We start from the raw sequence: 27,751 nt of genomic DNA on the forward strand, positions 1-27,751 counted from the left end.
CATGATCCTGGGGTCCTGGGATCGAGTCCTGCATCCAGCTCCTTGCTCAGCAGGGAGCCTGCTTCCCCTCTGCCCCTCTCCCCCACTCGTGCGCTCTCTCTCGCAAAAATAAAATCTTAAAAAAATAAAAATAAATAAAATGGTTAAAATGGAAAATTTTATGGCATATGTTTACAACCACAATTAAGAGTAAACTATAAAACCTAAAATTGATACAACATTGAGTTTTAAAACATTACCTTCAATTCAGAGAGGCATTTCTCTCACAAAGGGAATATAAATTCATCCTTAAATAGATGATGACCTTAATTCTAACAATTCACCAAGGGAGGATAAAACAGCCACTGACCACTAAACCGAGAAAAGAAACATGATAATTCATGAACCAACAATGTATGGGTAATATTTATACAAAACAAAGACCCACGTAATTTTATTGGCAATTGACAGATGGCTGATTCCTATTTGAAGTAAATCCTACACAGCCTTAAAATGTACTAAGTTGAAAACTGTCATCCACAAACAGAACAGAGATAAAAAATAAAAGCACGATTAATTAATGTTGTGGAAACTGTCATACAAAAGGAAGCATTGTTATGGAATTGTAAAATAAGAATGAGAGAAATTTTAACCCCCCAAATTTCTGAATAAATTATAGATATTTTTTTTAAAAATGATCCATGTGTATAACTGTAGTTTTATTATTATTAATGTTGTTTTTAAAGATTTTATTTATTTGACAGAGAGAGAGACAGCGAGAGCAGGAACACAAGCAGGGGGAGTGGGAGAGAGAGAAGCAGGCTTCCCGCTGAGCAGGGAGCAGGATGTGGGGCTCGATCCCAGGACCCCGGGATCATGACCTGAGCCGAAGGCAGACGCTTAACGACTGAGCCACCCAGGCGCCCTATTATTATTTTTTTAAGATTTTATTTATTTGAGAGAGAGAGCACAAACGGGGAGCAGCAAGCAGAGGGAGAAGCAGGCTCCCTAGGACTCGATCCCAGCACCCTGGAATCATGACCTGAGCAGAAGGTAGCTGCTTAACCAAATGAGCTACCCAGGCACCCAAGAAAAAGGAAATTTTGAAGTGAAATACAGGATTAGATGTTCTCATTTTAGGGAGGTGCCTTGTACTCGGATGAAATTACTGACTGCGATTTTGTAAGATGATGTTTGAGGCCTCCATAAGATTGGAAATCATAAAGTAGAAGATACGTGATATCTGTCTCCAGTGTTTACAACTTTTCTGAACGTAATGTTCTGACCACTCCCCTTACATATTTCTGTCATGAGGCAAAATGAAGTTTTAAAAATGACTTCACACAAATTCCTCAGAAATATGCACAGATTTCTCCAGGTCCCCAAAAGCAATGGAAACACAGATATATCATGCAGGCCCTCACAGGCAATGGAAAGTTCTTTGGCCCTTACTGTGAATATGATGGAAGACCAAGGGAGCAGAAAGAGAATCCTTAGAGGATGTAGGAGAATGGGGAGTGTTAGATGGGATTGTCGCCATGTGATAGCAAGGGAAATGAGCTTAATCTTACAGAAAATTATTTTCATTCAACAAAGTTTCCCAAACCACGTTTTAAGGTCTGGCTTCCTCCTTGACTTCTGGACCTCACATCTGTCATCTGCTTCATTCATTCCCACCAACCTGGATGTAAGGCTACTCTCTCCTTTCTCTTAATATCCCAGCCTCCTTCTTCGACTCCAAAAAGGCAACCAGGTCTGGCTTAGGTATAGCAAGACTTACTTACTTACTTATTTATAAAGATTTTATTTATTCATTTGAGAGAGATAATGAGAGAGAGTGCGAGCAGGGGGGAAAGGGATAAGCAGGCTCTCCACTGAGCAGGGAGCCCCATGTGGGGCTTGATCCCTGGACCCCAGGATCACGACCCAAGCCAAATGCAGATGCATCACGGACTGAGCCACCCAGGTGCCCCAAGACCCCACTTATTAAAAAAAGGAATGAATATGAATTTTGCTGGAGAGTCTCTAATTTTCTTTCTTTTTTTTTTTTTTTAAAGATTTTATTTATTTATTTGAGAGAGAGACTGAGAGAGAGAGAGCAGGAGGGGGGGAGGGTCGGGAGGGTCAGAGGGAGAAGCAGACTCCCTGCCGAGCAGGGAGGCCGATGCGGGACTTGATCCAGGGACTCCAGGATCATGACCTGAGCCGAAGGCAGTCGCTTAACCAACTGAGCCACCCAGGCACCCGAGTCTCTAATTTTCAATCCAGTATTCTCCTCAGTAGAGAAGACATTGTAGAATTCTAGAAAATTTCCCAAAATACTGTTTTCTACAGCCCCTTTTAGAACACACAGGAGGGATTTCCAAAGTTCAGATCTTGAGCTCCACTTCCGAGTATAATAGAAACAAAAACAAAGGGCGGGAAATGGAGTTTAAGTTGGGAGCAGTATCATTTTATACAACTGCATTTTTTAAAAAGATTTTATTTTTTTATCTTACAGAGAGAGAGAGAGAGAGAACAAGTAGGGGGCAGCAGAGGCAGAAGAAGAAGCAGGCTCCTCACTGAGCAGGGAGTCCCATGCAGGACTCAATCCCGTAACCCTGGGATCATGACCTGAGCCAGAGGCAGACGTCTAACTGACTGAGCCACCCAGGGATCCCTATACAACTGCATTTTTAGAATTACCACTAATCTACGGTAAATGATGATGTTACCTTAAGGAAGGAAGGGGAAGCTAAAGATGAAACACCGTGAAGATTTTTTTCTCTGCACCTATAAACCCTTACTTATGTCCCTTACTGCAGGGATCTGAATTCCAGTCACGCAAAGAAGAATCTTTGAAGCCATACTCTTTAAAGGAAGGAACAAAACCCTGAGTGTGGCTTGGGAAATCTGGAAGGAAGATATCCTCACCCACGAAGAGTAGGTGTCCGTAGGTCACTAACATCACATCCCTATAGGTCAGCAGCCCCAGAAATAAGTAACACATTGACCAAGTGGTGATGGGTAGGATTCAAATTTACTGAAGATGAAATTAGGAGAACTGTTTCTGGCTTAGGTGTTTTCCCTACTTTATCCAATAAGATCATTTTCAACACAGTAATATGCTGTAATGTATTCTCTAGCTCTGAAGTAAGAGGATGGCATATGACCCCCCAAAACAATAAAAATACTGTATGTTTCTCCTACATGTATTATAAAATAATGGTATCAACCCAAGCATGTACATTTTAGAGTATTTATGTCATACAGTAAAAGTTGTGTATATTTATTAGAAGGAAATGTTGATAGTTTATTTTTTATTTATTTATTTTTTAAACATTTTATTTATTTGACAGAGAGAGACACAGTGAGAGAGGGAACACAAGCAGGGGGAGTGGGAGAGGGAGAAGCAGGCCTCCCTCTGAGCAGGGAGCCCGATCCGGGGCTCGATCCCAGGACCCTGGGATCATGACCTGAGCCGAAGGCAGACGCTTAACGACTGAGCCACCCAGGCACCCAAAATGTTAATAGTTTAGAAGTGAACTTATAAAATTCTAATGTGAAATCCAATTTCACAACAGGGAATCGGAGACCTTATTAAAAATGTCAACTCTGGGCCCCTGGGTGGCTCATTTGGTTAAGCGACTACCTTCGGCTCAGGTCATGATTCTGGAGTCCTGGGATCGAGTTCCACATCAGGCTCCCTGCTCAGCGGGGAGTCTGCTTCTCCCTCTGACCCTCCCCACTCTCATGCTCTCTCTATCTCATTCTCTCTCTCAAATAAATAAATAAAATCTTTAAAAAAAAAATGTCAACTCAAAAAAAAAATCAATTCTGATTCAGGAGTTCTGGAGTGGGATCTGGGTCTGCATTTCTAACAAGCCATCAGCCTTTGGGCTAATAAGAATCTCTTCTCCTTGCAATGGATCATCATGGGAAATGTTGGTTATACTACCAAGGCTTTGATAGGAATGTCATATTTGAGAGCGTTATAGACTCAGATGTGAACAGATAGCTTTAAGGAACTAAGGTCACCTTTATGAAACCAATAAAGCCCCTTGAAATAATCTGCATGGTACCTTGCTTGCAGTGTTTTCAAGAGCCTTACCAGGTGATTAAATAAGTTCACTTTCTGGCAGGCATAAGAACCTGAAGATACTTTGGGGACTCAAGAAGAGAAGAAGTACCCACATCTATAGGTATTACAGGTGAATTTGATGGCAAGTATTTGGCCTGGCTTCTTAAGCTCACAAGGCTTTAAAAATTCATTCTGAGGGGGGAGGGGGGTGGGAGGATGGGTTAGCCTGGTGGTGGGTATTGAGGAGGGCACGTTCTGCATGGAGCACTGGGTGTTGTGCACAAACAGTGAATCATGGAACACTTCATCTAGAACTAATGATGCAATGTATGGGGATTAACATAAGAATAAAAAAATAAAAAATAAAAATTCATTCTGAGGGGCACCTGGGTGGCTCAGTTGGAAGAGCATCCGACTCTTGACCTTGGGGTCATAAGTTTGAGCCCACACTGGGTGTAAAGATTACAAAAAACAAAACAAGCAAATCAACCAAACAAAAACACTTAAATAAAAGTTCAGTCTGAAATTCCTTATAAAGAGTTCCAGCAAAGCAGATTTCAAAGACCCTATATAGCCAGTCACTATTCATGCTGCACTTATATAAATAATTAGGCCAAGCTTGTTAAAACTAGGCTTATTTTTTGGGGCGCCTGGGTGGCTCAGTCGTTAAGCGTCTGCCTTCAGCTCAGGTCATGGTCCCAGGGTCCTGGGATCGAGCCCCGCATCAGGCTCCTTGCTCTTTAGGGACCCTGCTTCTCCCTCTCCGACTCCCTCTGCTTGTGTTCCCTCTCTTGCTGTGTCTCTCTCTGTCAAATAAATAAATAAAATCTTAAAAAAAAATAAAACTAGGCTTATTTTACAAATAGTCTCAATTCACTATGTTTGTTAAAGAGGAGGTTAATTTTAGAGAGAAAAATTCTATTTTCATAACAAACTTTTATGGATGTTAGATTCCAATTGTGATGTTGTTTGCCTATAAAACTGGCTAGATCCTGAATTCTCCTGGTTTCCTCTAGTATCTGGCTATGACTCTGCAAACTAAGTTTTCCAATTTTATCCCATTCCCTTGACTTGGATTCACTGAGGACCAAAACTTCCCTTTGTTCCTACAAACTGAAGCTAGTTGACTCCACGTAAACTTCAGAGAAACTGCCCAAATGGCCCATGTTTACACAATCTTCTTGCCTCTTGCTCTGTGGACCACTCAGAAAGCTCAACGGCAGACCAGGAAAATCTGTCAGATTGCCACTGCCTGGACTCCATCTGAAGAGGCCTGAAGCCTGACATCTAGAAATCTTCCCACTGGCAGAACTCAGGATTCCGACATTGAGTTTATCATTCTTTCAACCATTTACCTCTGTTTTAATCATGCAATTTCTTTGATACACTCAGAAATCCCACAAGTGAGAAAAGCTTTTTTTTTTTTTTACAAAATAAGATGGCTTGGGGTGCCTGCGTGGCTCAGTTGGTTAAGCATCTGTCTGCCTTCGGCTCAGGTCGTGATCTCAGGGTCCTGGGATCGAGCCCCGCGTCAGGCTCCTTGCTCAGCGGGGAGCCTGCTTCTCTCTCTGCCGCTCCCCCTGCTTGTGCTCTCTCTCTCTCTTTCTCTGACAAATAAGATCTTTAAAAAAAATTTAAAAAGTTAGAAAAGAATTCAATTAATATTTGCACATTTATAGCCATTTCAGCTTTACACACAAGAGCCCAAAATAGGTACAATCAACTTAAATACCTATGCATAGTTAAAGGGATAAAGAAAACATGCAGCATATACACATCATGAAACATTTTCGAGCCTTGAGAAGATACAGATATTGTGACATAATAGAACTTGGATAAACCTTGAGGACATTATATCAAGTGACACAAATGAGTCACAAAGGGACAGATTCTGTAGGAATCCACTTGTGTGAGTAATCTAAGGTACTGAAACTCATAAAAAATTAAAACGGTACCTGCCAGGGACTTAGGGTAGAGGGAAATGAGAAAGTGATTGTTTAACAGGTATTAAGTTTTACTTTTGCAAGAAGAGAAAGTAACAGAACTTGTTTGCCCAGTAATGTGATAGGTGAAGTAATTACTGTTCACACAATAATTCGAAATGTTCAGTCCACAATACTTTGATGGTAAATTTTATGCCTTTTTTTTTTTTTTAAGATTTTATTTATTTATTTGACAGAGAGAGATACAGCTAGAGAGGGAACACAAGCAGGGGGAGTGGGAGAGAGAGAGAAGCAGGCTTCCTGCGGAGCAGGGAGCCCAATGTGGGGCTTGATTCCAGGACCCCGGGATCATGACCTGAGCCGAAGGCAGACGCTTAATGACTGAGCCACCCAAGCGCCCCTTTTATGCCATTTTTTTAACCACAATTAGAATTAAAAAAAAATACGAAAAGAGAATAAATAGATGATGAAATAGATTTAATTTTCATGACTATTCAGGATAAAGTAATGATTGACCATTAACCAAGAATAGAAATAAAGAAGTTATGAGCAGAGTCGGAGTGATATAATGACAGAGAATTCTGTTTGCAATAGACACATGGCTGGGATATACACTTGAATTAAACCCCAGATCTCTTTAAAAATAGTGAGTTGAAAGTTTTGATCCAAGGGGCACCTGGGTGGCTCAGTCATTAAGTGTCTGCCTTCGGCTCAGGTCATGATCCCAGGGTCCTGGGATGGAGCCCCGCATCGGGCTCCCTGCTCCATGGGAAGCTTGTTTCTCCCTCTCCCGCTCCCCCTGCTTGTGTTCCCTCTCTTGCTGTGTCTCTCTCTGTGTCAAATAAATAAATAAAACCAAAAAAAAAAAAGAAAATTTTGATCCAAAATCATAATATATTTGTAAAAATTTAAAACACGATTGACTAATATCATGGATCCTACCCAAAATTGGAGATACAGAGTTGTAAATGGAAAAACAAGAGAAAATTCATCATCTAAATTCTGAATACAACATAGATGTACTATTAAAAAAGATTTCTTCCATATAACTAGAAGTCTTAACCATGACTGTGAAATCATAGAGAGCAAACTTTTCAAATCATGAGTCTGTATTGTAGGGCAGGAACATTTCACAGTAAAGGCAACAGTTTGAAATAACAGTTTTTCACTAAGCATTTAAAAGACACTGGAGGGGCATCTGGGTGGCTCAGTTGGTTAGGCGACTGCATTCGGCTCAGGTCATGATCCTGGAGTCCCGGGATCGAGTCCCGCATCGGGCTCCTGGCTCAGCGGGAGGTCTGCTTCTCCCTCTGATCCTTCCCCTCTCATGCTCTCTGTCTCTCATTCTCTCTCTCGCAAATAAAAAAAAAAAAAGACACTGGAGAAATTTATTATGGTATTAATTTAGTGTTCCCATTCTTAACACAATAATAAGGGCTTTAAGTCACCCTGTAGAAGGATAAAAAAAAAACAACAAACCCACAAACAAACAAATAAACCTCTTCATTTGTAAATAAAGGAAGAAGTGAAAGTTGTAAAAATGCTGAGCATTAAATAAAATAAATATTTGGGATTAAGTTATACCAAGACTCAGTTACATGTTGAGGGACATGAATGAAAAACCTAGTAACTTTTTTACTAAAATAAATTTAAATTTGTGAGCTAAATATTTTAATAAATACAGATACTTACTATTACTTCTTACATAATATGTACACATTCAAGAATTTCCTATCAAAACTTTTCAATCTAAAAGGTCACCTAAGTTTGACATAGATCCAATCAAAAAGTAAAAAACATATGGGACACAGTCTCGAATCTCTTTGTACTAAACAACACAGAATTATAAAGTGACACAAGTTATTCAGAAATAAGGTAACAAGTGAGACTGTACTATAATGGTGGGCAATGTTTTAACCTCCTTTATGTCCTTAATTTATTTCAGAATTCATGAGGTAAATGGATTAATTCTTTTATCATTGTGGATTGGAGCATATAAACAAAATTTCTAATGATACTGTGTATAAATAAAAAGGACTTTTAAAAAAAGATTTTATTTATTTATTCATGAGAGACAGAGGCAGAGGGAGAAGCAGCCCCCTCCGCCCCAGCAGGGAGCCTGACGTGGGACTCTATTCTAGGACCCTGGGATCATGACCTGAGCCAAAGGCAGACACTTAACTGACTGAGCCACCCAGGTACCCCAATAAAAAGGACATTTGGAAGTGAAATGAAGCATTAGAATTTCTCATTTTAGGGAGGTGGTTTGTTTTTGGATGAAAACAATGTGTCTCAATTTTGTATGATTAAGCTTTAAGTCTCCCAAAGATTGGAAATCAAAAAGAGAAAACATGTGAGGTCTGTATCCAGTGTTCCTGGCATTTCTGCAAAAAACCCCAATATGCCTAGCATTCCCCTCACACACTTTGGACATGAGGCATAAATAGAAACAGCTTCTCATACAGGTCCTCAGAAAATATGCACAGATTTCCCTGGGGCCCCAAGAACAAGGGAAAAGCACTGAGATCTCTGTGGCCCTCACAGACCAAGGGGAGGCCCTGGGCCCTCCCTGTGGATGTGATGGACCATCACTGGAGCTGAAGGAGGATCCTTAGAGTATGTAAGAGCTTGATAATGTTGGATAGCAGATGTCCCTCTGTGACAGCAAAAGAAATAAACCTAGGCTTCTCAAACTTATTTCCATTCAAAGAGAGCAAATCACACTTAAAGGTCTGTCTGGCTTTCTCCTTGAACGTTGGGCCTCACCTCCATTATCTGCTTCATTCATTTCCACCTACCTGGGTGTGTGGCTATGCTCTCCTTTCTCTTCACATCCCAGAGCTCCTTTTTTTGCTCCAAAAAGGTGACCAGGTCTGGCTTTGACACAACAAGACCTGTTTATTAAAAAAAAAAAAGAATATGGGGACACCTGAGTGGCTCAGTCGTTAAGCGTCTGCCTTCGGCTCAGGTCATGATCCCAGGGTCCTGGGATCGAGCCCCGCATCAGGCTTCCTGCTCAGTGGGAAGCCTGCTTCTCCCTTTCCCGCTCCCTCTGCTTGTGTTCCCTCTCTCGCTGTGTCTCTCTCTGTCAAGTAAATAAATAAAATATTAAAAAAAAAAAAAAGAATATGAGTATTGCTGGAGGTTCTAATTTTCAATCCAGTTTTGCACTCAGTAAAGAGGACATCGTAGTATTCTAGAAAATGATTTCCCAAACATTGTTGCACAACAGCTCCTTTAGAACACAAAGGAGAGATTTCCAACTTTCAGATCTTAAGCCAAGTATTACTGATACAATAACAAGGGATTGAAATTAGAATTCAAGATGTGGGCAATACCATTTAATGTCACTCAATATTTAGAATTATCACTCATCTACAGTAAATGATGATGGTACCTTAAGGAAGGGGTAGCTAAAACTGAAGATGAAGCATCATGAAGAGTTTTATCTCAACACCTACAAATCCCTACTTCTTTCTCTTACTGCAGGGATCTGAATTCTACTCATGCAAAAAAGAATCTTCCAAGAGACATTCTTCAAGGAAGGAACAAAACCCTGAGTGTGGATTTGGAACCATGCCCCATGAAGTTAATGAGGCTAAAACCGTCACCAGTAAGACCCCCACTGACCCTCCCTCTTATTTAAGGAATGCTACTCTTATCTTTAGGACAAGACAAAAGCTCTGCCCAACATAGAGCAGTTTGAGCTTCCTGGATAGATTCACACCTAAGAGGTGGACCGTGAAGTGTCAGACACTTACCTGTAGTTCATTATAATAAAATTTCCACCCGAGAAGGAGCCCTGGTTTGATTAATACAACATGGGATACATGTTTAGGCTTGTTTCCTAAGTACACATGTGTTTGTGTGCCTACCTTATGCCCAACACTACGTATGATGATAAAACTCCCCTTTCAGATACTCATCCTAACCCTAAATAAAAGGAACCCATTCACCCTTGCTTGGGGAGTCACAGCTTTGGAAGTTATTCCCTTGATCTCCTTATATGCTGCAAATACAGTTTCCACTGAGTGAGACCTCCATATTGTGTAGCTTCTACCTGTAACTCACCATGGAGTGAACTCATGTTAGTTCAGTTACAGGACCTTATCCTCACCCAAGAAGAGGAGGTGTCCGTAGTTCTCTAACATCACATCCCTGTACAGTTCCCTCTGAGTGTGGTTCAGGCATCCTCGCTCCTCTTGAGAGAATTCGATGGCCACATCCCTGAATGTCAGCAGTCCCTGCAATAAATACCACAGTGACCAAGTGGCCATTGACAGAGTTCATAATTTTACCCAAAGTGAAAAGAAGGAGTTAGGACAAATGGTTCTGGCTGAGGTGAGTGTCCTGCTTTATCCAGTAAGATAATTTTTAACAGAGTAATATACTTCTATTTATTCTCTAAATTTTAGGTAACAAGGTGGCATATGATCCACAGAACCACTATAAATCCTCCGTATTTCTCCAAGATAAGTTGAAACTGAAGGTTTCAATAGAGGCATACACATGTTTGAGTACTGTATTTATATCATAGAGTATAAGTTGTGTATATTTCTTAAATGAAAAGTTTGAGTGGGTTAAAAATATATCTTAATTTTTTTAAAAACGATTTTATTTATTTATTTGAGAGAGAGAGACTGAGAGAGAGAGCACACGAGAGGGGGGAGGGTCGGGAGGGTCAGAGGGAGAAGCAGACTCCTTGCCGAGCAGGGAGCCCGATGCGGGACTCGATCCAGGGACTCCAGGATCATGACCTGAGCCGAAGGCAGTCGCTTAACCAACTGAGCCACCCAGGCACCCAAAAATATATCTTACTCACATTAGAATTTCACAGCAGCGATTTGGAGATCTTGTTAAAATGCAGGCTCTGATTCAGGAGTTAGGATGGGAACTGAGTCTCATTTATAACAAGGTATTTGCCTAAGGATGAAAGGATACACTTTTGAATAACAAAGAGGTAGGACTCCAAGGAGAAGAATTTTCAGAGTATGGGAAATCAATGGGTTTATTACAGCTTCTACTATAAAAGCAAGAAAGGCAACAATACTTTCTGAGCATTAGCAGTTACTAGATTCTAACAGTTTTTATAGATTAACACACACGCATAAAATAAAAAACACAGAAAATTAATCTAGAAAACCAAACATATTATTCTTCCTCTTTTTTGAAAATATTTTGGGGCGCCTGGGTGGCTCAGTCGTTAAGCATCTGCCTTCAGCTCAGGTCATGATCCTGGGGTCGTGGGATCGAGCCCCGCGTCAGGCTCCCTGCTCCGCGGGAAGCCTGCTTCTTCCTCTCCCACTCCCCCTGCTTGTGTTCCCTCTCTCGCTGTGTCTCTCTCTGTCAAATAAATAATAAATAAAAATCTTTAAAAAAAAGAGAAAAGATTTTGTTACACTTCCAGTAAATGTAAGAAACTAGATTTTAACCTAAGATCTCTGACCTAGAATTTATCTAGGCTCCCGCTCAGTGGGGGGCCTACTTCTCCCTCTGCTGCTCTCCCTGATTGTGCTCTCTCTCTCTCTGTGTCAAATAAATAAAATCTTAAAAGAAAGAGAGAACATTTCTCAAAGTTTCAGGACAGTAATTCAAAGTGACAACTGTTCATGCCTATTTGGAAGCTAGGTTGGAGAAAATGGAGAAAAGGCTCTGGAATATAGCAAAGAAGTATTCTAAAGACCTAACCTTCAGTATCATTTTTTAAAAATATTTTATTTATTTGAGAGAGAGAGAGAGTGCATGAGCGGGGGGAGGAAGAGGGTGAGGGAGAAGGGCTCTATTCCAGGACCTTGAGATCATAACCTGAGCCAAAGGCAGACGCTTAACCCACTGAGCCACCCAGGTGCCCCCAGTATTATTTCTTAAAATATTTTTTTAAAATAAACTAATGTGTTTGATTTTTTAAAAAGATTTTATTTATTTATTTGAGAGAGAGAGAGAGCGAGTGTGAGAAAGAAATCACAAGCTGGGGGAGGGGGCAGAGGGAGAAGCAGACTCCCCACTGAGCAGGGATCCCGATGCAGAACTCGATCCCAGGACCCCAGGATCATGACCTGAGCTGAAGGCAGCCGCTCAACCGAATGAGCCACCCAGGTGCCCTCTTAAAAGATTTTAAAAGTTTTCTTATGAAAACACTCATAAGACAGGAATATCAGAACTTAGAGAAATAAACCTTTGCAATTTTTTTTTTTTTTAAGATTTTATTTATTTGAGAGAGAGAGAATGAGAGAGAGCATGAGAGGGAGGAGGGTCAGAGGGAGAAGCAGACTCCCTGCCGAGCAGGGAGCCCGATGCGGGACTTGATCCCGGGACTCCAGGATCATGACCTGAGCCGAAGGCAGTCGCTTAACCAACTGAGCCACCCAGGCGCCCCGAAGTCTGCAACTTCTAAACCTTCAGAAATGTGGACGGGATTATAATGTGACTGTTTCTGTAAAGGTCATAACCAAAAGAGGTTTCAAGATTTTGCAAGAGATCGGGAAGTGCAGATAAAAGGCATTTTCTTTCCCCCCCCAAAAAAAAGAGATAAAAGAAGCAACAGTGAGAAAAGGTATCCAGCCTGGTCTGGAAATCTTGGGGAAGCTGTGTCCCCAGATGTTATCTGTTCCAATTCTGGGAAATCTTGGCCTTCAGATCACCAGATGGTGTGCAGGTCCAGTTAGGATTTGGCCCTTTTTTACACGTGTCACATGATCCGAGCGTCTATTTCCTGGAGTTCGAGAGCACAACATTGTTAAAGGGGACCCCATGACTATTTTTTCAGTGGTCTTAACTAAGGGGCAGTGGCAGGAATGGCTCTGAAGCCAGGGGGACATTGCCAAGCCACAGGGTCCTGTTGATGGCTATCATACCCTCTGGGGAAATGGTCCCCATGTTTCTGGGGGAGAGCTCCAAGGGCATTCCTTTCCCTATCATATACAAAGAGGAAGAAGGGAAGTTGATTATTAGAGTGTCCGAGGGTAGGGGAGTTTTTTAGACTTAAAGTCTCAAAGACTATGTCAACCTCTCCTTCTGAAACCCAGCTGAGTGCCTCAGATAAAACACAGGAGTACCGCTCCATGCTGCCCTGCAGGCAGACAGCATGGACAGAGATGGGGTGAAGGCAGGGATCTGACGGAAGCCTTGGACACAGAGGGGAGATTATTTGCTCCTTTATGTGGGCTTCCTAAACAGTGGCAGGTGCAAACTCCCCTCCTGGGGAAGAGAGTGGGCCAATGCCATTTTTCATCCCTCCCATCAGCAGGGACAGACTTCAACAAGGGGCACAGTGCACACGGTGCAGTGCCCTCTGCAGGTGCCTTTTTTAAATAGGGCCAGTGTGATAGGCCCCCAGAGCAGCAACAGCTCCCCTCCCCTAGAACACCAGCACAAACCCCGCAAGCACCAGGTCTACTGATCATGGAGTGCTGCAAAGCTTCGACTTTAGTGGAAATAGGACCAGGCACAGGCTTTCCTAACACACAACAGACAGACCTAGACAAAATGCCAAGACAGAGGAATTCATCCCAAAAGAAACAACAAGAAGAGGGGCGCCTGGGTGGCTCAAGTCGTTGTGCGTCTGCCTTTGGCTCGGGTCATGATCTCCCGCTCCTCCTGCTTGTGTTCCCTCTCTCACTGTGTCTCTGTCAAGTAAATAAATAAAATAAATAAATAAAATCTTAAAAAAAAAAACTATAAAACATAGATTAAAAAAGAAAAGCACAATTCATTAATGCTGTAGAAGCTACTATTAAAAATGAAGCTTTCTTATTGAATTGTAAAAGAATAAATGTCAACTGCAATAATTCTGAATAAAACAGATATGTTATTATAATAGGATCCTTCCATATAACAATAATTATAAACTGAGACTGTGCACTAAAGAAAAGCAAGCATTTGAAGTACTAGCATGTTTTATGTGTCACAAATAGCTCAGAAGTTTCATTACAGTCAATCATAAAATGCTCCAATAAAAATTTCATGGAGGAGCATTTCAATGACCTCAGAGAATTTGTTATTTTTTTTTTTATTAAAGATTTTATTTATTTATTCATGAGAGACAGAGAGAGAGAGAGAGAGGCAGAGGGAGAAGCAGGCTCCCCGCAGAGCAGGGAGCCCGATGTGGGACTCGATCCCAGGACCCTGAGATCATGACCTGAGCCGAAGGCAGACACTTAACTATCTGAGCCACCCAGGCACCCGAGAATTTGTTATTAAGAGATATTCCAACTCTGACACAGAATGCCAAGGCTATAATTCATCATTTAGAAGCAACAACCACAACAGACATTGCTGAATAAAGAAAGACCATGATTGCTTTAAAATTTGCTGAGTACCATTGCTATATAAAACATTTGAGTATTAATCATACCACAATTCAGATACATTTTGAGAAAATTATTTTAAGTAGTGCTTCCCAAATCATATTTGAAGGTGTCGTCTCTTGCTCGACCTTTGCAATTCACCTGCGTCATCTGCTTTACTCATTCCCACCTACCTGGATGTAAGGCTCCTTTCTCTTCACATCCTAGGGTTCCTTCTTGACTCCAAAGAGGTGAACAGGTCTGGCTTAGATTTTTTTAATTTTTATTTTATTATTTTTTTAAAGATTTTATTTATTTATTTGACAGAGAGAGAGAGAGCACAAGCAGGGGGAGTGGGAGAGGGAGAAGCAGGATTCCGCTAAACAGGGAGCACAATGTGGGGCTCGATCCCAGGACCCTGGGATCATGACCTGAGCTGAAGGCAGATGCTTAACCGACTGAGCCACCCTGGTGCCCCAAAACTCATTTATTTTAAAAATAGGAATATGAATTTTGTTGAATTCTTTACATTTCAATCTAGTATTGTCCTCAGTAGAGAAGAGAGTACATTGTGGAATTCTAGAAAAATGGTTTCCCCAAATACTGTTACTGAGGAGTTCGAATGGAATGATTTCATGGCAATTATAGGCTCTACTAGACTATGAAGAATGGCAACAACAATCCTTTTAATTTATTTTTTCTTTAAAGATTTTATTTATTCGACAGAGAGAGAGAGAGAGAGCACACAAGCAGGGGGAGTGGGAGAGGGAGAAGCAGGCTCCCAGGACCCTGGGACCATGACCTGAGCCTAAGGCAGACGCTTAATGACTGAGCCACCCAGGCGCCCCAACAACAATCCCTTTTAAACATTTACTAGTCACTAGATAGCATCATAACAATTTGTACAAGTTAATTCAAACAAACAACAAAAAAGAAAACACCAAGATAATTTGTTTCTCTTTTATGAGAGTATTTTGACACACATAAATGGAAGAAAGTAAGTTTTAACTAGGGTTATCTGACCAAGAGTTTATATAACACAGTGGTCTACATACAGAGACAACATTAAAGCAAAGTTTTGTAGGGACCAAGGGTACACTGCCCCAAGATAGGATACCTTGGCATGAACATTCTTTGGGAATAAAGGCAATTGATACCCTGGAGGCCCAAGAGAAACATACTCCCCTCTGTAACTATGTAGAGGAATCTAAATTGGGGGGTCTTTCAAAGAATATGGGATATTACCAGAGACAAATTTTATCTGGGTGACAGGGCAAGTATCTAATTAACAAAGATCTGCTCTTTTTTTTTTTAAGTGTTTGTTTGTTTATTTATAGTGCGCACAAGCAGGGGGGAAGGGCAGGAGAGGGAGAGAGAAAATCTCAAGCAGACTCCTGCTGAGTGTGGAGCTGGACACGGGGCTCTATCTTACCACCTGAGATCATGACCTGAACCAAAATCAAGGGTCAGACACTTCAATGACTGAGACACCCAGGCATCCCTGCTCTTCTTATTTCCCTGGAAGTGCATTTCTCCACTTGAAAGTCCCAGACTCACCTCCATACTTCAGGATGTCATAAATACCTCATTTTGCCTGAATGTCTTTGGGATTTCCATGTCTTTGAGGGTTCCTTATAATTAGGAAATTTAATATGATCTGTTAATTGTCTCATTGCAACTGGATTCTTAGTCCATCTAGAAGGGCGTTGAAGGGGATGGAAATTAATGCTCCTGATAGGATCAACACAAAAATGAAGCCAGCATTGATCTTGTCAGTTCAGATGAAAGAATTCAAACTACTGGTCATATGGCTCCAGGCACAGCCGTACCAGCCAAGGAATATGTTGCCTACGCTCAAGACATAGGAATGGAAACCCACTAGCTTATAAGTATTTAATCAGCACTACTCTACAGATATAACTACCAGATGCAACTAATAAAACCTCTAACATAAAGAAGAAAGGTATTTTTTCTCATTTGAAGTCTTTTGAGATGGGATACAATTCAGGCAATGAAGGGCAATGGAAGGCTGAATCCTACCTGTAAATGTTTCTTTGTAAAATAACATTTTTCTTTCTTTTAAAACATTTTTATTTAAATTCAATTAATTAACATATAATGTATTATTGGTTTCAGAGGTACAGGCCTATGATTCATCAGTCTTATATAATATCCAGTGCTCATTACATCACATGCCCTCCTTGAATCATACCCCATCCCCCTCCCCTCCAGCAATCCTGTTTAACATAACATTTTCAAATCTGCTTAAATCTAGAGAGATTTTTATGACACAATTTGATTTTCACATCAATAAAATATTAGATATATAACAATACAAATGAAGGAACAAGAATTTAATCTATAATGAAACAATATGACACGTACAAAGCACATATAGTGAAAACACGTCACAATAAGTCGGAGACATCATTTTGCTCAGTCACTAAAGAAACCCCTCGACACTTCTAATTTCACACCATCAAATCTATTATTCTTGCTGATTTAAGAACACAAAACAAATACGGATCCCGGGGCTTACTTTCAGAGATACCAGCATAGATAACTTACTACAGTGATCCAATTTGGAAGTCAGTAGGGGCCAGTAAATCACAGCGGGAAAGAGTGAATGAGGTCCTTTTTCCTTAGTGCCGTCAGGCTAGGATTGTTATGTTTCTTAGATTTTCTCAAAAGGACTTCACATTTTCTCAAATACTCGGGAGAAACATATTTCCCTTCTGAGTCCTACACTAGCACGGATGTGCTTTGGGCTTGAATACAGAAGAACACTGAAGTTTAAAATTTCCTTTAAAAGTTTATCCAAACTGGCCTGAAAAGTATAACTGCCCAACCTGCACAATATTTGTTGTTAAAAATGGATTCAAGGCAAGTTCCTAGGAAATGCGGACATACTATATATACAAGTTGTTAGTTTAATATATCCCATTATATAGAACACCAGAAGTAAAGCATTTATAAAGCAAGGAGCTTTTTAGGACTGTAATATTTGTGACCCCTTTACATTTATTCTGATACATCACAAATGTCACCGGCCCAAGACTTGGCCCATTTGGTCTCAACCTACAAATATATATGTAATCAAAAATTCATGTCAAAAACAGTTATTATATTTTAACTTTTTTTTTTCTTAAAGTTCTTTTTATTTATTTGAGAGAGAAAGAGAGAGAGCACAAGCTGGGGAGAGAAGCAGAGGGAGAGGGAGAAGCAAACTCCCCACTGAGCAGGGAGCCCGACATGGGGCTCACTCCCAGGACCCTGGGATCACAACCTGAGCCAAAGGCAGACGCCCAACTGACCAAGCCACCCAGGCACCCCAATTGTTCTATTTTAAATGAACAAAATAAAATTTAGAGTTAAACTGTTATGAAAAACAAAAAAGTTTAGTTTAAAAGGACTGTGCATATCAAAAATTTAGCTTTAAAAAGATTATGAAGGAGGGGTGCCTGGGTGGCTCAGTCATTAAGTGTCTGCCTTTGGCTCAGGTCATGATCCCAGGGTCCTGGGATCGAGCCCCGCATCGGGCTCCCTGCTCAGCTGGAAGCCTGTTTCTCCCTCTCCCACTCCCCCTGCTTGGGCTCCCTCTCTCGCTGTGTCTTTCTCTGTCAAATAAGTGAATAAAATCCTAAAAAAAAAAAAGACTATGAAGGAAAAAGTGAAATGAGTCTTGACTACAGCACTTTCATTTTGCAATGAGAGAAACAAGGCATCTGGCTGGGAAGACCTCTCTTGGTAGAGGATCAACAATAACAAATTTCTTATTACTTGGTTGGAGTTTCATGATAAACTCATTTCAGTGAGGACTAGTCCTCTGTTGGTTATAATAGGTTACAGAATCTGAGAATTTTGTGGTTCTGGTTGTGTGCTTGTGTAGTTGAAGTTGTTTTTTGGCCAGCAATGGGAATCAGTGTGTCTGATCTAGCTCTCCACTTGCAGCCCATTAGGCTGCATGTTACAAAATAGGCTGGTGTTCAGTTATGACTTCAATAAAAGGAAGATGACTTTCTTTCTAATATTGCATGGGCACCATATACTTTTGAGTCAGGAGAAGCAGACTGCAGGTCTATGGCACAGATGCATCTCCTTCTTAGAATTTTAAAATTCTTCATAATGAGGCCAATTTAAATGCTTGTGTCATTTTGTAGATGAGTTTCTGAATGAATCCAAAGACAAAGAAAATTAGCTTCTCTCAGTATGGCAAGGTCAACTTTAGCACCCGGCAGCCATCCCACAGGGATTCCCATTCACAGTACAAATGCTTTAGTTGCTCCATCAGGGGGAGCATAGAAGAATCAGCCACTTAGCATGCTGAGCACTTAAAATTTAGCCAGGCTAACTCCAGAGAAAACCAAGACACAAAATACAATCAATCATCTCCAGGGTGACACTGAGGGACCAATCACTCTAATTAGCACATTCATTCACAGCTAAATCCCCTTAGGTAGTGCTGAGCATTTCAGCCCACTAGGATGGAAAATAAACCATCACAATTGGAAAAAAGTGATGGAGAACCACCTTTCAGCAATCTGGTAGGATTCATGTTTTACACACAAGGATTAGATATTTGCAAGTATCTAAATAAAAACTACACTAATGATTAAAGTAATGCTGAAGTGGCCTAAATGAAGACCCCTTGAAATACTTAATTTGTGTACTTATGCATCCTCCTTGAGAGCAATCTACTAAACTATACAAATTGAGTGGAATACCTATTTTGATTGCTACTAAGAAGATTTTAAAGGAAACATTGACAAGATAGTATCCATGAAGGAAACAAAAAAGGGACCTACTGAAACAGTGACAAAAATTGACCTCAAAAATGTCAACTCCTGTAAAAGTACTTCATACTGCTCCACCATATTTTTATTTTATTAAGATGCCAGGAAGGGTGCCTGATTGGCTCAGCCAGTTAAGCATCTGCCTTAAGCTCAGGTCATGACCCTGGGGTCCTGGGATGGAGCACCTTGTCTGGCTCCTTACTCCTGATCCCTCTGCTCCTCCCCCCAGCTTGTGCGCTCTCTCTCAAATAAATAAATAGGATGCCAGGAAATGAGGAACTAAAATTAAATACTCTGTCAGAGAATAAGAATTCATGTCCCTTCAAAGACCCTTCTACCCGGACTAAGAATCAAATTGACAGGAGACATTAACAGGAAACTATCAAATTAAATATGTGAAAATACAGGGAGTCCACAGAGACATGGAAATTCAAAAGACTGTCAGGTAAGACGAGGTAAAAATGTCATCTTGAACTAAGGAAAAGAGGGTCGGGACCTGGAGCTTCACAGGAAAGAAAAACCCTTCACAGGGTGGTAAGAAGAGCAACTATTTGGTAATTAGATGTTTGTCCTACCTTATAGATGGGTAACTAAGATAAACTTTGTCACTGAAAGACCCTCCCCCCCGCAATTTAGATTCTTCTATGGGTTTAAGGGGGGGTGGGGATGTTCTCTGGAGTCTGCAGGTTCTCAGGTACCTTCGGCTCAAGTTATCCACAGGCCAAAATGACACATTCGGGGGGTTGGGAGGACGGAGAGGCTGTCCTGATCCCTCCATCTGATCCCTCCTCCTCAGTTCCTCCATCTGAAACTTCCTGGGGAGTTTCACGTATTAAAAGTTGACCTGATCGATTATTTCATGTCAGTGATCCAACATTTTACTCCTGACAATAGGTCAGTTTAGTTAACCTCATTTCAGGAGCCAGTGATAAAGACGTACTTTTCAAAGTTAGCCCTGTGGGATGTGAGGGCGATCTGGCTGCGACATCTGTCACCCCATTGATCGCCAGGGTTGATTCGGCTGATCTGGCTGGCTAGACGGGTGTCCCCTTCCTCCCTCACCGCTCCACGTGCGTCCCTCCCGAAGCTGCGCGCTCGGTCGAAGAGGACGACCTTCCCCGATAGAGGAGGACCGTTCTCCGGTCAAGGGTATACGAGTAGCTGTGCTCCCCTGCTGGAACCTCCAAACAAGCTCTCTCTCAAAGTTAGCCCAGTGACACAAGTAATGTGATTAAATGAGGCATTTATATGAAATCAAATGAAATATGCTTCATGATCAGATAGACTATTAAGCCAGGTTCTGACTTCTAAGGGTAGCCAGTTGAGCACACTTCTGGATGTCAGATTTGAAGTGTCTTCAGACAGAGTGAGGGCAGGTAGGGGCAACCTGACAGACCTTCCTTGTTTATAGTTTAAATGCCGTTGGTAATATTTCAGTGGCCCATAGAGTGACAGCCCTAAGACTGTCTATGCATGAGCTATTGTGACAATTCCTTTTTATCAAGTCATTCATATTTTTAAAAAAGATTTTATTTATTTATTTGACAGACAAGAGACATAGCAAGAGAGGGAACACAAGCAGGGGGAGTGGGAGAGGGAGAAGCACGCTTCCTGCTGAGCAGGGAGCCCGATGCGGGGCTCGATCCCAGGACCCCGGGACCATGACCTGAGCCGAAGGCAGACGCTGAACGACTGAGCCACCCAGGTGCCCCTATCAAGTCATTCATATTACGTTTGCAGAGCTTCAGGAAAAGAGGCAATTTTAGTTCTCAAATGATTCCAAGTCAGAAAGGTGGGAGGCAAATAAAAATGTTTAGGGACTTATAGCCAGCACCGGAGACACTAGAAGAAATCAGGATGTAGTTCAGTTGATAAAGAATAGTATTAAAATCCAGTATCTATAAAGATGTGTTATTGAAATACAGTTTTTCTCTATACTTACCTGCATTTTTACCAAAGATAACCAAATTGATAATAATTTGATTGCAAAACAAGTCTAAGTAAAAAAAAAAAAAAAATGGCCTGATTATTTACATAAGTGCAGGAAGAATAGAGGTTGACCTATAGACTCTTTCAAAACAGCTTTCAGGGCTGTTTTCAGTCTGTTGGGCGTCTGAGTCTTGGTTTCGGCTCAGGTCATGATCTCAGGGTCTTGGGACCAAGACCCACCTTGGGCTCCCTCCTCAGTGGGAGTCTGCTTGTCTCCCTCTCCCTCTGTCTCTACCCTGATCCTCTCTCTCTCTTAAATGAATAAATAAATCTTAAACAAAACAAAACAGCTTTGCTGGAACTTTTCATACGCAATCTCTAGATTGAGCTTTTAATAGCTTCTCTAGGCCACAAGCCAAGCCAAATACTTGATACCAGACTTTGTCTACAATAACTACAGATTTGAGTGAATTTCTGTCTTCATGCAGTCCCCTAAATATCCTGAGGTTTCTGCAGCTGTTGGGAAGTGATCTTCCTTGCTCACCTGGTAAGCTGTGGGGAATTCTATAAGCAAAGTATCAGGCTGACATTTCCAAGGAGGCTTTATTGACTCGATATAGTTCAATCTTAGTTCCTTACAGCTGTCTCATCATATCTGAGTCTATGCAGCTCTTTCTTAGCATGAACATTCTAGTCAAAGCCTTGGTTGTATAACCAGTGTTTGACTGTGTCTTACCACAATGAGAACAGATTTTTTACTGAAATTATGCAAATACACATATTGGCATAAAAATGTAAGAATAGTTACTGAGATTTTCTGAATTCTGGAGGAATCAGGAATGGAGAAAAGATAAATCTTTCATTTTTTTTACAAAGGTATATTTTCTGCCACGGCTGCACGTCAGTTAAAAGTTTTCTTATATTTGTAAAAAACAAAACATTTTTAAAAAGGTTTTATTTAAATTCCAGTTAGTTAACATACAATGTAATATTAGTTCCACGTGTACAATAGTGATTGTACATTTTCATACAATACCCAGTTCTCAACAACAAGAGAATGCACAGCTTCATTCCCATCACTTATTTAACCCATTCTCCAATCCAGCTCCACACTGGTATCCATCAGTTTCTTCTCTATAGTTGACATTCGAGTCTCTCATGATTTGCTGGTCTTCTTTTTTCCCCTTTGCTTGTTTGTTTCGTATATTCCACATGAGTGAAATCCTATGGTATTTGTCTTTCTCTGATTTCATTCACTTAGCATAATACACTCTAGCTCCCTCCATGTCATTGCAAATAGAAAGATTGAACTCCTTTTTATGGCCATGCAAAATTTCATTATATATATCTCGTATCTTCTTTGTTCATTTCTCAGTCAATGAACACTTGGGCTAGACTGCTTGAAGTAGAAATGTTCGTGGCTACTGACTGTTGAACTCCTCCAACAAATCCATGCAACTGCCAGAGCCAGAGCTCGGGACTACACTCATCATGGCACCGACTAAAGGGAGGAAGGTCCCGCACAACAGTGCATCACCTTCCCTGAAAAGTCACCACCTACAGTGGATCTAACCTACGTTGGGGTTATATACCTGGGATACTAGCGCTTTCTGCAAACACAGCACACACCTTGCTGATCCCGTTCATTACAGTGTCCAGAAGGCTTCTTCATCTTCGACAGCCACGCTGCCATGTGACATTTTTAAGCTATGCCCACAATGTTTGCGTCATCCAACTCCCCCTACTCCATCCACTGCCACTGATCTAGGCCTGAGCAATCAGTCATCATTGTTATCCAACAGCATCTGGTCCTCATCCACACAAAGGAATTCAATTAAATCATGAACATAAGGGAGAACTTCCCTAATGCTCAGGAACCCACATTAGCCAATTCCTTATGTCCATTATATTTATTCATCAGAAGACAACACCAAGAGCTGCCTGGGCCTTTGCAGTGGCTAGAGGGGAACCACCTCTGGTTCCCTCCCCACATCAGAAAGAGTTCTTCACATTTTAATAGGTCTTATTTTTCTAAGTTTGGTGCCATCATCATGTATTACTTATATTCACATCCCACAACCCAGTGCTAAATGTCTGAATTTATACCCATTGGCCTTATATCTTTCTCATCTCAATGAAGCATTTACTGAAGATACTCTAGCCACAACACAGGCAAAGAAGAATGTCTGTGATGCCTATGTAGCTGGAAATAAAAATGAGGATAAATAGAACTGGAGATCTGGAGGTAACTAGGAAATAAACAAGTAGATGTTATTTTTCTAAATCCAGGGAGTCAGTTGTGCAACCTGGGACAGGTGTCCTCCTCTACATGCAGAAGTCATGCCAATTCTTCATCCTCTGTATTTTCTATCCCTTACTTGGGGCTACAGCATCACTCCTATTGGAATAGGTTTCTCCTACTTATGGGGATCTATTATACACCAAGCACTGATATAAGTGTGTCTTTACTTCACAGAAACATCAAAACAACACCCCCACGTATGAAGTAGGGCACATAACTTTATTAGGGGCCATGGTGCAGTGCTTTAGAGTCCCAGGGCTATATCCAGATCGGGCCATTAAAACTAAAATAGGTTTAGGTAAGCTCTGTGAGAGTCTTCTCTAAGGGACACACGAGGGGAAAGTCATGGTAGTTAGGGGACATGGTTGCTCACAAGCGCGGATTGGGAATGTCATGTCAGAGGTTACATTAACTGGTGACTCTGCAGGGTATTGTCTAGGGAATGCACTAGCGAGAGAAGCTGCTGTCAATTCAAGTCCCCTGCAAAAGTACTGTCAACACAAAATGGATGCCAAGTAGCAGTATCATGGAGTACTTGAGCTAATCACTCAATAAGACCCCCATATAATCTGTAATATGTCTGTTATAATACCCCACTAGTCCCAAAGAGGAGAAAATGATACAGTAGATAAACAAGGGGGAAAGTAATCAGACATTATTTAGACTTTAAGGCCACCGAGGAAACGGATTACTAGGTATGTTATTCCACACGATTACTGAATAAGTGATAGATTTCATCAGTTGCCTACAACCTTATGTAAAATGAGATAGGTTAACATTCATGGTGGGATAACACTTCATTCACTACTCATCCATGATAACATGTTAAAAATCATTATGTTTTATTAATTAAAATATATTACGTTCACACACAGACTAAGTTATACATTTTAAATCCACTGTATAACCCTTTTTGGAAATACGAAATACAAGCATTAAAAAGCATTTGTGTGCTGATATCATGATGTGGGAGTAGTGATTTCCATTGTTTTCAGGCATGAAATCATTCTTAAAAATTTTATGTGTAATCCTATGCCATTTTAGGAAAGAGTTATCCTCTTTTGGTATCTTTGAGGATTTCTTCATTTCAAGCACATCACCTGACATCCTCTACTTCTAACTATAGCTATTATGAAGATACATCAGTATTTTACTGGACTGACACCTCTTTTTTCTCAAAGACCAGATGAGAAAATATTTTATTTATAATATCCAGGAAGTTCTTTAGTTTTAATAAATGGAGAATAATGATGTTCTGAACACTTCTTCCATCATAACTGACATTAATGTTACAACCACAAACAGCATCTCCATTTAGATTTTCTTCATATATTATATGTTATATTGTCTTTCTTCTTCCATGGACAATTAGATATGCATGAGTCCCACCTAATGAAGAAGGGCATCTCATATCTTTGATGCAACAACAATCAGCCACATACTTTCACAAACCCACTAGGAATAAATGAATTTTCTCAAGTGATTTGAGAGTACAAATACGTTAATATTTGCTAGTCACAAATCCCAGATAGGGTCAATGAACCAAAACAAAACACAAAACAAAACAAAAAACAAACCCCAAAAAACAAGAACATAATCAAAAACAAAAAAAAGGACATATCAAAATTAATGATATCTATGCAAAAATCCATCCAATTGTTCTTTTGAAGCATAATAGCATATACATTTTCTAAGTGTTTAACTTTGTATTAGTCCCTATAATGAGTATTTTGATATAATGTCTGAATAGATTGACTCATGTACTGCTTTCTACTTGATTTCTGTGATATTATTGACATTTGACGTTTACTTACATACATTTCTAAATATTTACATCTTTCAAGTAACTTACCTTTATGTACTCTCTGGTGTTTGCTACAGTGAATATTTAAAATGAAGGTCTCTCCTCATTGATTATGTTTCTAGGGTTTGAATCTAGTGTGCATTTTGGGATACTGAGTATAGACTGAATTCCAGTTAAAGGCACTGCAACTTTCTCTACATTTTACATTTATCTATGCTGTATGATTGCTTTGATGTTGAGTAAGTTGTGAGTTCCAGCTAGAGACTTGTGACACCCTTTAACTTTGTGATGTTTCTCCTCAGTATAAACTCTGAGATGCTGGAAAGGGTTGAGCAGTTCTAAAAGTTTTCCCATGTTCTTTACATTTATAAGTTCTTCCCCAGTATGAATTCTGTGATGTTGAATGAAACGTGACCTCTGAGTAAAGGGCTTGCAAAATTCTTCATATTTCATAATCTTCTCCAATACACTTTCTCTGATCAGGAATTACCACTGCTTAAAAGCCTTTCCACATTCTTTACAATTTTATGGTTACTCTCCACTATGAATTCTCTAATGTGGAGTAAGGGGTGAGTAGTCCTTAAAAGTTTTCTCACACTCTTTAAAATTGTAAGGTTTGCTCCACTATGAATTCTGTGATAATGAGTAAAGGTTGAACAGTGATTAAAGGCCTTCCCACATTCTTTACTTTGGTAAGCTTTCCCTCAAGTATGAATTCTGTGATGTTGACTCAGGTGTGAGTGCTGGATAAAGGCATGGCCACATTCCTTACATATGTAAGGTTTCTGTCCAAAATGAATTCTGTGATGTCGAGTCAGGTGTGAGTGTCGGTTAAAGGCCTTGCCACATTCTTTGCATATGTAAGGTTTTTCCCCAGTATGAATTCTGTGATGTTCAGTAAGCTTTGAGTGCTGGTTAAAGGCCTTGCCACATTCCTTACATTGGTAAGGTTTCTCTCCAGTATGAATTCTGTGATGTCGAGTAAGGTGTGAGTGCCGGTTAAAGGCTTGACCACATTCTGTACATATGAACGGTTTCTCTCCAGTATGAATTCTGTGATGTTCAGTAAGCTTTGAGTGCTGGTTAAAGGCCTTGCCACATTCTTTACATTGGTAAGGTTTCTCTCCAGTATGAATTCTGTGATGTCGGGTAAGGTTTGAGTGCTGGTTAAAGGCTTGGCCACATTCTTTACATTGATAAGGTTTCTCTCCACTATGAATTCTGTGATGTTGAGTAAGGCTTGAGTGATGGTTAAAGACCTGGCCACATTCTTTACATTGATAAGGTTTCTCTCTAGTATGAATTCTGTGATGTTGAGTAAGGTTTGAGTGTTGGTTGAAGGCCTTGCCACATTCTTTACATTGGTAAGGTTTCTCTCCAGTGTGAATTCTGTGATGTCGAGTAAGCACTGAGTGCTGGTTAAAGGCCATGCCACATTCTTTACATTGGTAAGGTTTCTCTCCAGTATGAATTCTGTAATGGCGACTAAGATTTGAGTGATGGTTAAAGCACTTGCCACATTCTTTACATTGGTAGATTTTCTCTCCAGTACGAATTCTGTCATGTTGCGTAAAGTGTGAGTGGTGGATAAAAACCTTGCCACATTCCTCATATTTGTAAGGTTTTCCTCCAATATACATTGGCTGATGTTGACACAGTGTTGAGTGCCAGTCAAAGGCTTTGCCACATTCCTTACAAATGTAACTTTTTTGTTCAGTACCGATTGTGTTATGTATATTTAGTCTTGATGACTGACTGAACATATTCCCAGGTTTATAACATCTGTATGAGTCTTTTCCCACATGAATACTCTGATAATCACCAACACTGGGAGACTGGTTAAGAGCTTTCTCACATTCATTATATTCATAATGATTCTCTTCCATAGGGATACTATTATGTATAATAAGGTTGGAGCTTTGATAAAAGACTTCCACACATTTATCATATTCATAATGGTTCTCTGGAAAATGAGTCCTCAGACATGTATTAACATTTGAACCTGGGTTAAATTTTTCCTCAGATTCACTGCATTGAACAATTCTGTTTTCATTGAAAATGCCCTGGTAATTTTGTAGGGTTAACTCCTCGGTGAAGGACCTCTCAAATGAATCCCACTCAGCACTTTGTTCTTCATTTTTAAATCTTTGATTTTCAGAAATATTTGACTCAAAGGTCAATCCAATCCTACTTTCAAAATGGTTGAAATAATTATTTTCAGCATGAACTAGGCAACTTTCCAGATTTTCCAACTTTTCGTTCTGCAGATATGTATGTTTAATCATTTGATTTGAGCCCTTGTAAATAGAAACACACTGCTTTGCAGAAGTAGCAGACTTAAGAAGGGATGTTTTCCAAAATGTTTTATATCCTTCACCATTTTGGGCAGTGAGATTCATATTATGCGCAGTTGTCTCAGTTTGGATATGTCCTTCATGATATATTTGATGCTCTTCACTCTCCCCATCATTGTTACAGTCTACCAGGAAGTGTAAATTCTCAAGGGCAGTATGTTTATATCTACGTACTGCCACGTTTTGGAAAGAAGCTTCTATGCACAATGTTGGCAGGAAACTCTGGGTGCCATTTGAAGATACAGCTGAAAGATATTGAATAAGAGAAAAGTAAGATCATTCCACTTACTACTCTCAGATGA

General features: G+C 40.3%; 2 protein-coding genes across 21 annotated transcripts in view; both read right to left on the reverse strand.

Moving 5' to 3' along the window:
• LOC123856141 (KRAB domain-containing protein 5-like) overlaps nucleotides 1–10,662 on the reverse strand; it is a 119,853-nt gene extending 109,191 nt beyond the window's left edge. For 3 of the 17 annotated variants that reach the window (XM_064581836.1, XM_064581831.1, XM_064581830.1), the window contains exons 1-2: nucleotides 10,100–10,648; nucleotides 8,781–8,876 (exon numbers count right to left, since the gene is read on the reverse strand). In XM_064581836.1, the coding sequence (XP_064437906.1) occupies nucleotides 8,781–8,876; nucleotides 10,100–10,259 (256 nt within the window). In that variant the 5' untranslated portion in view covers nucleotides 10,260–10,648. Of the gene's footprint in view, nucleotides 1–2,216; nucleotides 5,661–8,780; nucleotides 8,877–10,099 lie in introns of those variants that run through there. The other 14 variants (XM_064581845.1, XM_064581848.1, XM_064581840.1 and 11 more) reach the window with 9 other exon arrangements.
• LOC123856088 (KRAB domain-containing protein 5-like) overlaps nucleotides 8,846–27,751 on the reverse strand; it is a 212,269-nt gene continuing 193,363 nt past the window's right edge. For 2 of the 4 annotated variants that reach the window (XM_064581750.1, XM_064581748.1), the window contains 3 exons: nucleotides 10,805–10,905; nucleotides 10,100–10,226; nucleotides 8,846–8,876 (listed from right to left, as the gene is read on the reverse strand). In XM_064581750.1, the coding sequence (XP_064437820.1) occupies nucleotides 10,884–10,905 (22 nt within the window). In that variant the 3' untranslated portion in view covers nucleotides 8,846–8,876; nucleotides 10,100–10,226; nucleotides 10,805–10,883. Of the gene's footprint in view, nucleotides 8,877–10,099; nucleotides 10,227–10,804; nucleotides 10,906–16,899; nucleotides 27,695–27,751 lie in introns of those variants that run through there. The other 2 variants (XM_064581745.1, XM_064581749.1) reach the window with 2 other exon arrangements.

This window comes from Mirounga angustirostris, unplaced genomic scaffold, assembly GCF_029215605.1.
Source record: "Mirounga angustirostris isolate CCGP_5_RB_7025 unplaced genomic scaffold, mMirAng1.0.hap1 SCAF_16, whole genome shotgun sequence".
Classification (NCBI taxonomy): Eukaryota; Metazoa; Chordata; class Mammalia; order Carnivora; family Phocidae; genus Mirounga; species Mirounga angustirostris.